Source organism: Haliaeetus leucocephalus, unplaced genomic scaffold (genome assembly GCF_000737465.1).
Source record: "Haliaeetus leucocephalus isolate CR32 unplaced genomic scaffold, Haliaeetus_leucocephalus-4.0 Scaffold992, whole genome shotgun sequence".
In the NCBI taxonomy this organism is placed as follows: Eukaryota; Metazoa; Chordata; class Aves; order Accipitriformes; family Accipitridae; genus Haliaeetus; species Haliaeetus leucocephalus.
In genome coordinates this window covers 3,631,297-3,648,320 of record NW_010973428.1, presented here as the reverse complement: position 1 = coordinate 3,648,320, position 17,024 = coordinate 3,631,297, and the positions used below count along the sequence as shown (strand labels likewise).

General features: G+C 35.7%; 1 protein-coding gene across 1 annotated transcript in view; it reads right to left on the bottom strand.

Annotated features, from left to right (window-relative positions):
• ADGB (androglobin) overlaps nt 1-17,024 on the bottom strand; it is a 121,708-nt gene that overhangs the window by 34,714 nt on the left and 69,970 nt on the right. Inside the window, exons 19-24 of the mRNA XM_010584512.1 lie at nt 16,791-16,932; nt 14,529-14,643; nt 12,878-13,045; nt 10,774-10,912; nt 3,860-3,994; nt 1,506-1,599 (exon numbers count right to left, since the gene is read on the bottom strand). Of these exons, the coding sequence (XP_010582814.1) occupies nt 1,506-1,599; nt 3,860-3,994; nt 10,774-10,912; nt 12,878-13,045; nt 14,529-14,643; nt 16,791-16,932 (793 nt within the window). The remainder of the gene's footprint in view (nt 1-1,505; nt 1,600-3,859; nt 3,995-10,773; nt 10,913-12,877; nt 13,046-14,528; nt 14,644-16,790; nt 16,933-17,024) is intronic.

The following is a 17,024-nucleotide window of genomic DNA, read 5'->3' as shown; positions in this document are numbered from 1 at the left end:
TATATAGTAATCGGAATTACAGAAACAGTCTTCACATTCATGTTTTTAGCAATGATAATAGCTGACCTTGACATTTAATTAAGGTGAGTCACAGAGTCAATGCAAATATTGCCAGAAGTAATTTAAAGCACAACAGTTTGAAATCTTAGTCCATGAAGCTTTGCAAAGGTTTCTTCCACCACTGATAAATAGCACACACAGAGACAGAAAACGCCTCTAAGAAACCTCAAATTTTTAATTCATTGAAAATTATAGTAGGGACAAACATAGATGAGCCTACATGGGATGTATAATGAGAAACAGGTGGCAACCCTAGAACAAACTGAGATGGTTTAGGGCATGGTGTTTGTGTTGTAAAATGGTACTGCTTCTGGCCTCTGGTAAGTCTGGAGTTAGAGAATGGGAAAACTTTTACCCTAATACTGAACTTCCAAATTTCCTGCATGTTACTTTATTGGCTAAGGTGCTAGCTTGTTACATTAAATGCAAGTCTGTCAGCTGTTAAAAAAAAAAAATATCAAACAAAATCACAGTAGCATGATTTTAACACTTAGATGTATCCCCTGGGACAATGCCTAAAAATCAGTCCCATAAGTTTTAAAAGTCTGAAGGTAGACTAAAACCGGCATCTGATCTTTGCTGATTTAGAGATGCTGCAAACGTAAAACTGAGGTCTAATATCTGGAATAAAGCTGTGGTTGCTAAGTCCTGATCCCATCAACATACAAAGGTTTCACAGGATTAGAAACCCTAAAAAGTGAAACAAAATTATACCCCATATGAGTGTTGCTCAAATTGGTGGTTACAAGGAGTGAGGATTTATACACGCAGCCAGTAATTATTGCCAGTTCTCACTCCTGGCAGAACGGACCTACTGCTAGATCAGTTGTGCGAACACTTGCAGGGAGATTTTTGAAGGACTTAATGAAATTATGTGATCCCCAAACGCTGTCATGCTTGCAAATGACTTACTGAACACTGTTGAAGTTAGAGTAGCTATCTTTGCAAAAGCTGCAATTAAATATCAGCGAAAGCATCTACCTAGAAATAGATCTACTTTCCTTCAAGCAAGTGCTACAAACAAACCCTCTGATGATATAAACTATGGTACAATTAAATAGTATAGCTATCTCCTTTCTAATGTCAACCAGGATTCCTTAACAGATAGCATGAATCAAAATGCTTCTTTAAATCAGCTGGTTAACTGTTTAACTAAGGAATCAGTATCAGATTTATACTTAGGAGAAAGGTAATATTCTAGCTCAAGCTGTAGGAAAAAACCTGTAACACACATACCTAAAAATTAGATTTGCTGTAGTTTTACTCATGTAGGGTACACAGAATAAAGCATTGCATATCTTCACTAAAAACAACTCATCTCTTCCAACAGAGTTTTGTAATTTTAAAACTAGTAATGCTCTTACCATATTTATTTTGTCAACCAGCATTTTATGGCAATTCTATGGTACCGCCTGCAATAAAAGTTTAATTTATTACATGATTACCTTAACAGCACTACAGCACACTGTTCAAAATTTAATTCAATCATAGTCCACAATTTTTGCAAGGTTTCTTTGACATTAGCATTTTCTTTAGTACCTGGAAATAATAAAATAAGTTAGAAAATATAACATCTAACTTTTGTATTGTTCTAAATATACTCCTGCCAAATACTTGTGAAAAATGCCACTCAGACAAGTAAATTGTCTTATGAATCACTAGTTTTTATTTGGAATTTTACAGAAGTTTCACTGAGCTGAAAACTAATTTTGCCTTTGACAGAGCAAATTCCATTCATCATCACCTTTGTACTTTTCAGCACTCCTACAACTGCAAAAATGATGTGATCAATATTTCCCCTGATTTACATTTTTTTCACTGTAACATATTGCAGTGATATGAGGTGATCTCTGTCCTCAGAGAATATGCTATTTAGCTCCCAGCAGCTTATATTTGCAGATACCATGAATAGGTAGGTATGTGCCTAGGCAATCTGTGTAGCTAAAAAGAAAAGAATTGGGCAGCTCCAGGTGGTAATTCATCCCACCCATGTTTAATACCCCTCAGATGACAGGATGTACTGTCATGTCAGTGTCTACTCCTATCCACAGAATACAGATGAAGACTAGGCAACTGCTTTAGACCTGTTGTCTAACTTTTCAAGCCTAAAGTTAGGTGAAATCCTTCTTTATTGCATAAGCAATTAGTGACAGAAATGGAGGGGGGGAACTTAAAAAAAACAGGGGGGAGTAACAACACTTTACTGTAATGACAAGTAAGAGAGAAAAAATTATAGATAATGGGAGGAAAGGAGGATAAGAAGAGTATGATTAAAAAAACAGTAAAGCACTGTAAACATAATATCAGAATTAAAGATAACAGAGTATTGATAAATCAGAAGTTAAGAGACAAAGACAGTGGAAGAAAAGAGTCGGGATACTCACATATTGTTCAAATGACAAAAATCTAAAATCTAAACTTCAAAAGAACAGCTTCTGGCATTTGTAGGCATTAATAATACTAGTGAAAGTTTACAGAAATTCCTAATTTACATGGTACTTCATAAACAAAAATAGAAGGGCACTGGACTACTTAGTAGGAAAGCTTAAGCAAGACTGGGCTACAGGTGATAGCTTGGGAGGAAGGCAGCACTAGATTTACTTATGAGGAGATGAAGGTACAAAAGATAGCTTGATGAGATCATCTGCTGCAGGTAAATATATAGGTGAAAGAACCCCAGCAATGAGGGTAATTCAAGAAGGAGCTTCCAGCAGAATGAGGATGACTTATTAAAGGGAATGTATATCTCACAACAGAGCAGTTTTCTTTGTCATGATCCTCAGGCATTCATATAGTGTGAAGCTAGAAGGCATCACTGTGATCTAACTTTCGGTGTAACAGTCCTGTTAACATATTAATTGCTATTTCATCATATATAAATGACTAATCCTTTTTGAATTTGATGAGTGTCTGATTTTAAAGTTTTCAGTAGTACGACACAAATCTTGGTTTATTCCAATAAATACCTTACCCTTTTAAAAATCAGTGCTACTTTTTCTAGTTTGAATGTGTCTGGATTCAACTCACAATCTTTGAATCTCAGACTAAAGACCTTCTTGTTAACCCTTCAGATCTCAGACTGAAGACCTTGTTGCTATCAAATTCATTTTCTCATATGGGTACTTAGAGATTATAGTGAAGTCATTCTTAATCTTCTCTTTCTTAAATTACAAACTAATGCAAGGGCCTGCAAGTACAAAGCCCTTCTTTAATCTTGATCCAACAACAATTTCACAGTTGTTACCTATCTTCTTGGACTGTGGACACTGCTCTTGGACACCATACTCCAGCTGAGATGATAGAATTGCTGAATAAGAAATGTAACACAAATCTTCAACTGCTATGTAAGATTCCTCTATTTATATACATAAGAATGAGGGATAGTACCAGCACAGTATCTTTTGAGCACAGTATCAGCCTTTGACGCTGTGCTCTGCTGATTATCCATTATGATGCTTAGGGTCTCATATGCAATCCCATTACATATCCAGGAAAAAACAAACAAACAAACCAACCAACCTTTAGCCCACCTCTGAGCTAAATCTACATTAATGTAGATTCTGGTTTAATATCTGTGAAAATCTAGGGTGTGTGTTTTTCCTCTCCTTTAGTCCTAATTCAGAGGTTAGGTTGAGCACTATTCTTAGTTTCATAAGAGATCAGAGATTCAACTATCATGTTCTGTCACATTTCAGTTCATTTTAACCAGATATTAATTAGTAACAAAATCTTTACACTATGTATTTGAATAAGGTGAAGTATGAAACATTTTTTTAAAAGGCGTTTTTAAAGGACATACCTGGTTTTCTGCTGTTCAGTACTTTCCTAACATAGGTCCCTCTCCAGATAGCTTGAAGTTTAAGAGCTGCTGCTGCTTCTTCAGAAGTGGGAGTCCGGGTCTGCCAACTACTAAGGGTATTCTTTTCACAAATCTCTGAAAGAAGGGGAAGAGAATGAGCAACATCAATAAAGCTGGAAGTCCTGTAGCTGCTTGCAATGAAGTTAAAAAGAAAAAAACAAACACAAAATGATGAGAGAGCTATGTTCCAGAAACAGAGTGGTTTCTGCATAAAAATTCCATTTATGAAAAAAATATCACTCTTAAAATTTTGCTCTTATCATGATAAAATTAGACAAAATATACTGTGTAATTGCACAAAGTCAGAATGCAACTACTATGCTAATTCCAAATACCAAATCATTGAATTCTTACTTCTCTTTACGGACAGCTATTGCAGTACATTTTTTAAAATCAAGTCTCCTAGTGTAATTTCAAAATATCCTCCCAAACATGAACCAACAGGATTTGATACATTAAAGTGTGACTCTGAATACAGCTTAAAAGAGCTTCACAAGATTTTAAGTGCTTCCATCTCTCAATCTGATCATTTTATTATGTAATAATTTTAACACCATTGTTATTCAAAACATTGTATTCAACATTCACTAAGGAGCCATAGAATAAGGATAAGATCTATGATAAAGCAGGAGTTCATTTATCTGACTGTGACTTTGTGTTACCAAGGAGTTTTGGAGTGGAACAGAAATTAGCAGGTTCTGACAGGTTAGTAATGAGCTCTTTGAAGGCATCCTTGCCTAGAATTAGCATCCTGGGAGCCATCAGCACCCGGGTTTAGGGGGAGGGTGTGGGGAGCAGCACTACAAGGAGCCAGTGCCAGGGGGCCAGTTTGGAACTGCACAGATACAGAAGAAGGGCAGTGAGACAGTATTAGAGGAAGGAAACAGTGCTTCAAAACAAAGTACCAACAAACAAAAAGAAGAAGAAACGAGAGAAATCTGCTTAAAAAACACAGACAACACTGCAGATGAACAAACTAGCTTAAGAAAAGATATTGCTGTCATCATCCAGGAGATCGCACATTTCAATCTAATCTCTTTTATTGAATATTGTTAAATGTGGCTGTGTTCCCAACCATCATTCTTCATTATTGTCTCATTTCCAAACTCCAGAAAGCCTCTTTAATACTCAGTGACCCTGAAAGGTTACACAAGCCCACTTCAACAGACAACAGATTAGAACTCAACAATATGCATGGCACAACCACTTTTATAAAACAGAAGCATATAATCACAGAATAATATAAGCTGGAGGGGACCACTGAAGGTCATCTGGTCCAATCCCACATCCAAACCAGGATCAACTTAGAGCAGGTTGCTCATGCTCTTAAGAAAATGTCCAGTCCACTTTTTAATATCTCCAGGGATGGAGACTCTACAACCTCACTGGGCAACCTCCTCCAATTTTTTGCTAGCCTCATGGTGAAAAATGTTTTCCTAATATCCAACTGGAATTTGACATGTTCTAAGATGCATCCTGTCACTGTGCATCTCTGAAAAGGGTCTGTCTCTTATCTTCTTCCATTTATTCATCAAAGTAACACATATTTCAAAATGATTTTGTCCCATCTACAAGCTTGTCTATTTTATAATTAAATAACCCAGTGGCACAATGCTTTTTGACCCCACTATCACTGTTTTCAAGAAAAGGAAACAGACTTCTATTTTCAGCAGGTGTTCTAGCTCAGAAGAATGGCCTCTGCTGCAGAGCCTACATTCCCCATATAAGGCAAAATAATATATTATAAAGTAAGTAAAAGTTGTATACTTTTTATATGAACATACAGTTACACAGACTGACCTAACAAGTAAGGAGACCCTAACACTGAACCTGAATATATAAAAGTGTGACTACATCTAATGTTACTCCTGGTTCTTCTAAGCATCTCTTATTCTTGTTGCTTCTTAATCAACAATCAAGTAATGGACAAGTTACCCAAGAAAGTATCCAACTGGTGCAATTCGGTGCCACCTGCATTTGGTTTTGGACAGGTAAGCAAGCAGTTTAGTAGTGTCAGGTTGTACATCACTGCCAATAGGCTCTCCTCTTAAGTCTTATAAGAACCTTGTAATAGGTGCGGCAAAATGAATACAGTATAAAGAGATTACATAGTGTCATGGTGAGGCAGATTAGCTTGCTGAATGAACAATTTTTATCTTTTTTTTTCCCTTGGCTTAGCTTCCTGCAAAATCAGCACGCTGATCTGATTCCCAGCATCTGTGCAACTGCTCATGGTGGGAGTATGTGTTCTTGGATGGGAAGGGGAGAAGGACAGGACTTTAGTAATAGCATTTAGTGAAGCTGCACCTTAAGGTCTAAAAAGATCAGAACATGATCTGCATTTAATCAATGGCTTATATTGTATTTCAGTATTTGCATTGCCAGCAACAACATTCATAATATCCAGAAAACTGTGAATTGCCTATAAGCAGATTCTTAGGTTCCAGAAGTGAGTAAAATTGACTTAGATACCATGATTCTAATTTTTTCTTATTATTGGGTTATGTTTCTGCCAACTCAGCAGGCTAAATCAGCCCAGCACAAGCTTTGATCAGTGCTGGAGCTGCAGGACGGTGTGGGGATAGTACTGCAACAGCCTACAGTTACACTGGTTTAAGCTGCTGTGGAACCTCAGCTTCAGCTTTGTGTGGGAGGGAGAGTAAGTATTTATAGCTGTGGTCAGTATTTACAGCTGAATCTTAGTCTTGTACTGTAGAGGAGTTTATTCAAAGACAAAGGAACTGAAAGGGCTTGCATTTTCCAAAAGCTGAACATCAGTGCCATAAGCACTTATAAGCATTTATGGTTTTGTATCCTGCTATTGATTACAGAATTGTTCATCTGTACCTGTTCAGATCTAGCCCAATAGATGTTTCCCATCTGCGTGGCCTTTACATGAGACCAGGCTGGTGAGTTCAAATTCCAGCTCACCTGTCACTGAACGAAGACCTCATTACCCCTATTACTCCCTCAGAACAGGGCTGTGAAATGTTGATAGAGGAATACACAGAGTGTTGGCTTGGTGTTGCCCTATGAACAAACTGAATAAATGTTTGTTTATCCACTAGGGATGTCAAGTGGACTCCGCAACTAGAAATAAATACTTATGTCACTAGAAATAATACATTTCATTTGTAAGGCTAAAGAATGTATGGATATATAGTCTCTTAGTTAAATGTTAAATTGTTTCTGAGTATACAAATACAATAATTCAGATGCAGTGTCACACACAAAAATGAATTCTGTTCATAGAAACTCACAAAAGTTACCCCAGATCAGGCTGAAAACTGGAAATGCTGAATGTTTTGTGAAATTATATATTCCTAAAGATTTGGGGGTTTTGATCTAAATTTTTTTAATACATCATAAGAACAAAAATATTTTTCTTTGTAACATACAAGTCAAAATAATGAAGTAAACATTAAATATTCTGATATTTAAAGTTTTTTTTACTTAATGCTTCTCAATATTTTGTCTTATAATCAGAGAAGTATGTTACTGTGAAATGCTTTAGATCAACCAGCATTAACTAGCGAATGCTTCAACTTTGACATTACAATTCAAAACTGATTTGTCAAAAATTTCTGATGTGCCTTACTTATTAATTAGAAGATACCCTGCTAATAACAAAACTGAAGTTCTCAAAGCAGCCTAGCAAGAGTCTGTTCACCGTAAAACCAGCTGCAGTTTTCTCATAACAGCGTGGATGCACCTACTGTAGGCAATGTAATATAATGCTTTTTTGGAAAAAGGTGTATTTTGCATGTACTGGAGAGGCACTTTACATATTCAACCTAATAATGGCAAACTTTCCCTCACCCCTTACTGGAACTCAAGCTCAAATCCAAAGTGCAAGAAGAAACAAACATCCAGAATTCTCTCTCCAGTAACAGCACAAGTGTATGATCACTGCTCTTAACTTATGTTTCTGGAGGAAAGAGAAGCTTGCTCTGGAAAAGAACAGGGCAGGAACAGGACTTCTCAAATATAGTTTACAAAGATAAGCTAAGCTTATAGCTAACAGCTTGACTTCTAGATAAGACAATATTTCAGACCAGAAGGTTTTAACAGAACTGCACACAAACGTCACTCTACTTCCTACTTCAAATTTGGAATTTATCCATGAGAAAGAATTTTTGAATTGTGCATAAATGACTGTCAAGTGTCTGAAATGCTTGAAAATCAGTGCCACAGACCTCCAGTGAGTTCATGAACTGAGTTGGCTCACCATGGGCCAAATGAAACCAGGACAAGGTAAACAGAGCAAACGTGCAACAGAGAGCAGGCAAGCAGTATTGAGCTGTCAAGACCGCCTCACCTCATCTTGTGTAACATCATCCTGATATGCTTCCTTTCCCAGGAAGCATCACATACCTCTGTAAATTCAGCATCTCATAACTGCCCAAAATTCTGCAGGGTCCCTTTATCTACTCTCTTCCCAGAAGACCATAGAAAAGCCATGACACGGAGAAGCACTCAGCTTCAGAAACTTCCATATTTTTGTCATATGTTCACATGGCATGGTCTTCCACTTGTTTCTTGTGGCTCCTGTGCTAATTGCTCCATGGGGATGGATGGTATTTGGCAGATACATAAATGTCACTAGATCATTTTCAGGAAGGCTTCTCAGAAACCTTACAAGGCTTGACTTGCTAACTGCAGTACATCATAATATCCTTGCCCTCAGTAAATCTTGAGATGAATTCAGCACACAGTGCAAAATGAATATGCTAATATAAAAAGGAGGTGGCAGTTAAAAAAAAAGCTCAGATCTGAACTGATCTACTCTCAGACACAGACAACAAAAAGATTTCATTCATCTGTTACTGTAGTTCACCCTGATGACTGTTAGGTTCTAAAGGGTTATAACTCAAGTCTTGACAAGATCTGAGCAACTAGCCTGACAATGCAGCAGTGCTAATGTGGGCCAGGCAAATCAGGTGATGCCAGTCCTTCTAGGCCTTCCTACAATGCATTTCTCACATGTTTTTTCCTGCTATCTACCTATTTTTTTCTTGACACTTCACTTGACTTATGCTTTTTTGAATACAGCTGTCTCCATTTCTTTAGAGTTCTGGGATGGAACCTGAGCAAAAGCATGTATTTATTCTACTGCAACCTTTATTAAGCAGGGCAAAATGTATATCCAAGGTCAATAAAGCCAAAGGGAAACAATTCACTTTCCAGTCCAATAGGAATCTTTTGTAATTTAAGTCTGGAAAAGCAACTAAATCAAAAAGATATATTGGACACTGGAGGAAATCAAACTGAAACAGAACTTTCATCCTCCATAGATTTATTCCACTTTTTTGATTCACCCCCAAATCCTAAAAAATATTCTGCCACAGTGGATCTCATTATACTGTAATATATATGAGGTCTTTGCTACAACCTGTCAACTGTGCTAATTATTCAAATCTAATTAAAAAATGTCTTCTATTGCTGACAAATATTTAAATTTCTTTTTTGAATACAGAAATCAGTAGCACAGTCACCTTGAAAAATGTGACAGGTGTTGACTTTAAGTGCTGTGACAAATGTCAATATGCTGACCCTTATAACTTATACTCTTGCCATAGGATATAATTCTGTGAAAAATACAATGAGTTATTCAGTCATTCTGGCTGATCCTTTATCTTTGATGTCTCACAGAAGAATAACCTTCAGACAAGAGGAGATTTGGAGGAAAGTCCCCATAAAAGCATGACAGACAAGTATATGTGCTTTCTTAAAGAACAAGGGTATTACATCATGTTATCAGTAAATATATTTGTGTAAATTTTAATGAAGTTTTTTATACTGATTTTCCAAAATAAACTGACTACTGAAAGGAAGTTAGTATCATTTTGACTGACCAAGGAGAAAGACTTCAAGTTCATAATAGCAGAAGGAAAAGCTAAGTCACCCTGAATGGCCTTCAAATGGTGATGATGTATCTTTCCGCAAATCTTTCAGATAAATTCTTTTTCTGTCATAATATGAAACCATATACATAAACCTTTCATTAATAAATTAATATTAATAGATTAAAAAGTTACACAGACTGCAAAACAAGTCTCTTAAAATGGAAGAGAGCCATGTATTTGGTTGCTAGGCAAAATTAATTCTAACTGCTTATGCTCCCAGCTTGCACACAAAATGAGGCAAAGAACCAGTGGGAAGAGAATCATCCCTGCTTGTAATAAATCCATTTGCTTCCAATGGCTCCTCCCACAGTACCTTCGGGTATACAGCATACCCTAATCACAGGCTGGAGAAGAGGTGGATGGTGCTGTAGCTAGTTCCCCACTACATGTGTGTGACTAGCCAGTTGACTAGCCAGCCAACACAGTAATTTGCCAAATAATGCGCTTAAAAAACAAGCAAGAAAACAAGCACCCAAAACACCACCCCAACCAATCAACCAAAAAACTCTCAACCTATCACCAAGAAATAGTTGAACTTTCAATGAAGGTACTAACATGAGTCTGCCTTCATTCTCATTTCATGAACAATATAGGCATTTAAGGTCTTTTCTGCTAGTAATTTGAACAGCCATGATCTGCAGTACATCAGGTAAAAAAAGCATCTGTAGATGCTTGTTAATGCTTGTCAATAGTGACAAATGCAAGTCAAGAAAGGCAAAGAGCAATTTTATAAATTAACAAAACATGAACAGACTTTCTGAAACAAAGAAAAGGATTATTTCTACTCTGAGACGAGTCTCAGACGTGCTGTCAACAGTAGAAGGCATCTCATAAGAAATGAACCATGCTTGCTTAGGCAAGAAAACACAAGATTAGTGAAGAGTTGGCTTCTTTGAAAATAAGAATGGACAGATATATTTGAAGTGATTAGCAATACCAATACAGTACCTGAAGACACAGTGTCATCCTCAGAAACCTCAGTGTCTTTAAAATCCAAAGTGAAGGACCTGAAGGCAAATTTATAGCTGTAAGGAGCCTTCTTCCCTAATACATATTTGATCAAATACCAAAATGCACTATTGAAAACCTAAAATAAAAAAAGAGGAAAAGCATTCAAAGAATTATTCATTTTTAAAATCTGATTTACATTGCTTCTCATTATTGTTTCAAAACCTGTTTAGCTCTTTTCTTTTTTCATGTAAAAATGAAGTCTTTAACTTCCTGTAACAAATATAGTATCTGAAAATTAGTCCCAGCTGTAGGACTACCATGCTTCAAGCCAACAATCAAGAGAAAACCTGTTTCATGCCTGGCTTATTAAATATAGGACTGCTTCTACAGCACAAGTTTTTATCACCCAAAAATATCTTAGTAGTTTATGGGAAGTGAGTTTATGGTCTCATACCAGAGGACGGAAGAACACATTATAATCACCATCATGACAACCAGCATTCTAATTAAAGGTTTCAGAGCAGAGACCAACAACCAAATGGACATGCTTACTAAATTAGGAGGTGGTACCACAGGGAGAAGTATGAGTATATTGACGGGCAAGAGGGGAAGATTTGGTGTCCTACTTACATGACTAAACTGATGACTCTATTTTTATTCTTGACATATTGATGCTCCTTAAAGAGCAGAAATCCAGTCTCTTTTTCCTTCTTCCAATGGATGGAAATTTTAGAGTGTGTTTTTCAGAGCATGCTTCATAATTTGAATTGAAGAACATAGTAATTACTTATTGGAAAATACAAAATTTTTCTCTTTCATTGTTCTTATTTCCAGACTTTTCTGCTTTCTGGAAACACTTAATCCTAAGTTATATATTTTAATATTAATTAACATTTCTTTTATCTTGAAAGATTTAAGACTGGTGAAGAAAGAATCTACTTTACTACATTCTTATGTTCAGAATAATTTTTTACTGTTTGTATTAAAGACAGATAATTTCCATATTTCATTCTTGAATTACTGTTAGCTCAGTGCCTCTCATTTATCTCATTTCTGGTTTTTCATTCCTTTACGACTATACATTGGTCATCTTAGAGTGGGAGAAAGGAAGAGATATGTTTGTTCATGCCTACTGAATTTGTCTTAAGGTCCGTGAGTTTTACACATATTTCATACCTGGAATCTTTCTTTCTTAATTCTGTTGTTTTGCTGAATTTGAGCCTGGTGTCAAGCCCATGTATAAAAGCACTGGCTTAGGTGTTCTATTTTTTAATATCAGTGATTATAACAATATTAATCCCTTTCTTCTATTCAGTCTTCTAAAATACCCAATCTAAACTGCATGAGCTTTCTAGTAGTTTGATGAAAGTAAGTGAATCTGGAATATATAAAGCACTGACTGTAGAAAAATAAAGTTATAGAAGTATTATCAACATTTACATATACATAAAAATCAGCATATCTTTTACATAGCTTTTTTTGTTGCGATCCTTTTACAATATTGAAAAGCTACAGTATAGAGATTTACAGAAAAGTGTAAAATTTTCATCATGTATCTAAAAACCCTTTAATTTATCACACACAGAGCAGAAAAGTTGAATAAGAATGTTGCAGTTTCAAAAAAACAAAGAAAAACAACTCAGAAATACCGTGAGTGTAAAAAATTCATCACTGTCTTCAGTAATATAAGCTGTAATAATGTTTTCCTGTGCCATCAACATTAGGCACAGAAAGGAACTATTCTGGCTTCTCTACATTTCAGGTAGTGTCTTTTAAATTCAAAATTAAGTAATAAAATAAAAAAAAGCTGATGCTTTCTGCTCTAAAGTATGCTAAACTAAACTGACAAAATTAGAGACTCAAATTTAGGATGTGCTACTCTGTGCATATTAAAATTGGTTCATATTAAAAGAAGACAATTGTACACAGTTGCAAGTTATGTCATTTGGGCTTACACTTAATAACAAATCCCACATTTGGAGCACTCAGGAGGTCCTTTGTAAAAACATAGCCATTGGTTTGAAGAGGATGACAACAATGTTAAGCTGTTAGGCAGCTTTTGTAGCCTTTAGATACATGTTTATTAAAATTGTTTGCTCACCTTGAAGTGTTCTTCAGCCATTCCAGTACCGTGGAGGCCAGGAGGACAGTGAGTTAGTTCCAACTGCTTTAAGGCTTTAGAAAGTTCAGGCTTACTGTTGAAATTATTTATCACATTTCCAACAGCTTTCAGGATAGCTGTAGCCTGTTCTATAAACCGGTAGCTCTCCTGGAGAGATAGAATAAAAACAATCATTGTTAGAAAGATTTCTTTAAGATTTTCTTTTGTTTTCTTTTTAGGCTGCAACAGCATACAAGCATTTTTTTCTGTGATGAAGTACAAAACTTTTCTTAAGTCAAGCAATTGTTATTAATCTCATAAACTGTAAAATCAATTTGGTCTCTGGTATTCAAAAGCATACCAAATTTTCACTGATTTTAGCTATTGAAATAAAAATGTTACAACACTATAACAGGCACCATAACATATATCTGTTAAGGATTTTATTTTTCCTGTATCATTAGTCCTAGGACATTTAATCAAATATAAGATGCACACAGAGACGTTCTACTGCAGTGATAATAAGACTCTTGTTAGCTGAGATGCTCAGCATCTCTTCTATTATAAAAGGACAGATGAGTATTTGCATCCTGCTGAAAACAACCTCCAAATACATGCTGCCTAAAGTATCATTAATCTTCATCATTAATCACAGGATTTCTGTGCAAGAATGTGGACATTTTCCTGCAAATGACACTCTGCAGAGAAATTGCTGTCTTCGAAAATAAGTGCAGAGAAAACACCAGGATAAAATTCCACTTTATTTTCTTGATGAGGAATAGCTTTTCATCCACAACCTGAAGACAAGGGGATAGTACAGCCACAAGACATTTTTAATGGCCCAACTTGTATATTAAAACTTTGCTACAATAAATGTAATAAATTTGCACAAGCTGCTTTAATGACCTATTATGAGGACTCTGAATCTACACTGCTATGTAAATTTGCTATTACACTCACCTTTCAAAATATTTTTGCACAACTGCACTCTAGAAGCTATACTCCCTCCTCTCAGTGCCCATGACAAATATTTGGGCCTACTGATTGTCAAAGAAATCTTGAAAATATGGATGACAGTGATATCTGTCTGGATTCCAGGCAATGAAGAACAAAAGCTGTAGTAATTACTCCCCTGGGCCTCTTATCTCAGCTATGAAAAGTTGTTAGAATCAATTGTTCATTTTAGATATAAAAGCTGCTCTGGGACCCAGTGAATAATATGTGATCTCATGGGACAAAACAAACCTTAGTGGTGTGACAGTTTATTTTACTATGTGAGTATTTTTTAATATTAATTAATATCTGTACACGTATTTTATCACATGCCTCAAAAAGAGCGCTTATGTGCTACCTCTGAAATATGCATTTCACAAAAGTATTTTTAACTTTCCATTTTATGCTGCTGTTCTATGTAAACTACAATACTACCCAATGCTTACTTACATATTTATATAAGACAATTGTTGCAATATCCATCTAAGTGCCTGTGCTGTAAAACACATTTCTTTTACACACTCATCCATTTCATATTGAAATTAATATTATACCACTAAATATAATAGCTCTAAATCAAGAGCTAACAGTACTTCACTTTAAATAATACTCAGAAACACCGCTTTCACAATGTTTTACTGGTTCTGGTTATGCATACCTTTTCAAGATCTGGCATCACAGTATCCTCTTCTCCAAAGACACATGGCACCATGCTACACAGATGAATGTGGTGCCCTATGGGAGCACTTACTGTGAAGAGCAATATATGTCGTCTACATTCAAGAAAGAAAAAAAAAATCCAAAAAAAGTACCTCTTTTTTAAAAAAAAAAAATCACAGCAATTCTTAACTTTTTGCTTTCATACTTCTGGTAAAAGTGAAATCCTTTCCTAGATGTCCTAGCTCTTCAAATTCTGCGTTTCTAACTCCTTTCTTCTCAAGAACCGCCAAACATAGGCAGTAGGTAAAATCAGAGAAGTCAATATTATTTTATTTTTATTTTAATTGTTTAGGTTTTATTTTGATTTTCTTTAGCAAAATAGGTAGTTTCACTATTTCAGATGGATACAAAACCAAAGTTTTTTAGTCAGGATTATAGTTAGCTACCCTTAAAAACTTACCTGCTCTAGAAAGCTTAGAGAAATCAAGTGTTTTGGTCATGCGTTACTTAGATCATAATGTCCATGTTTGCATTGACAAAACCAGGAAAAATTAATACATAATCATGTCAGGGTAGATGAACACTACAGAGTGACCACTATGTGGAGCAACTGTGGGCCAGACCACTCAACCATAACCTCCTAAGGTGGCAAACAACAGAAATTCAGCATGTCTTATTGGGATACACTCAATTTATTCTTGTTTGCCTGATCATATCCTATAATGGATTCTGATCGTAAAAGAAACCATTCGTAACTATAGTTATACAACACAGGGGATTCATGCTCTTCTCTCCAGTCAACAATGTCCTGCAGTCCCACTGAAATACTTGAGGAGCTTGCTGATACCAAACAGTGAAGCTGACATGGTCTTATATCAGTGTCAGAATAGCATTTAGCTGGAGAAGTTCATCCAGGCCACAGCTTCAAAGTGTTAACCAGAGATCCAGCAGTGAGAGTAAGAAAGGAGAGTTACCCCCCACACACACTTGCCCTTTTTTAATTGCATCTTCTTGCAAGTGAAATCTGAAATGCCCCCTGGCCACCAACAGACAGAGGGAAGAAAGTGCCTTCCTGGCTTAGCAAGTCATTTCTCATTTGGAATGAAATGGGGATGTGGTCAATAAGCCCATTTGTCTCCCACACCTGCTGTAAATTAAATCTTCCTGAAAGCCTGCTGGCTCTGCCTGGAGTAAAGAGAATCAAAGGTGAGATTCTCAATTTGAGCTGCCTGTATCTCTGGTAGCTTTGAAATACGCAGGTGCAAAAAGATAGACATTTTTGGCTTCCCTACAGGACAGAGATATGCAGCTTTTGGAAACTACACTAAGAAAATACATGTGGTGGCAGAACTAACCTATAGATACAATAATAACTTTTCCATTTTTAGTCTGAATCAAAACAAATAGAAAGCACTATTAAAGTGCTTTGATTTAGTATCAGTATGCTAGTATTGTGGTATTTTCTTTCTACACCTATTTATTTGAAATCTCATTTGATTTTTTAAAAATACATTTTGTCTCATCTCTGAGATTAAACTGCCTAGTCTCTATTTTTGGAAAAGCAGGTGGCCTCAATGAATTAGTCAGCAACTTTATGCTTATGGCAAGGTATGAAGATGTCATCTTCCTTGTATCACTGGAAGCATTTTCAGAAACTAACAAATATCAAAGGCTGTTGCCTTTATCTATTTCTTTATTTAAACAATCAGTCAATGCTCTACACTGAATATCTAGAGTTACATGCAAAGACAAATAAATCATACTAGCACTATGTGAATGTGAAGTAAGATACACAAGGCTTCATGTATAACCTCAGAATTTCTCCTGTCGTGTTTCATAAATCCTGTTTCAAGAAAAGCTATGAAACCTCCTATAGTATAATCATGCTTTTACAGTTCCACTAAAAATCCTAATTCTTTAGTTTTTATTGGTACTGCAAGGAACATCTCAAAATCATTCTAGTTAGAAACACTTTTAAGTAAGAATTTGTATTCTAGTTTATTTTTCAGCAAGTCAATGTGATTTTTCTTGGTAAATGCTCTTAAATAAGGGTAAAGAATTCAAAATCTTTATAAAGGTTTTGGTAATTATTTTAAATTCATAGCAATTTTGCAGTCTTACCAAATCCTAGCTATTAAAGAGCTTGATATTCCAAAAACTTATGTTTTAGGAAATAAACTCTTACTTATTGTGTAAAGTAAAAGATCATCTCAAACCTTAAGACTAAAGTATTAGGACAGAAGTGAAGACTCATACATACCCAACAGGAAGATTCAACACAGTAGCTTTGGTTGCGGATGTATGCATCTTTAACAGAAGTTCTCCAGGAGTCACACATTTCCAAGAGAAATGTTCAACCATCAGCACACCCTTTGAAATACTAGAACATTCTTGTTTAGTATCTAGATTAAGAAAGAAAAAAAAAACCCCAAACAAAACCCACACACAATTGCGGGGGGGGGAATAACAGTAGAAGTCAAATACATTTATGCAG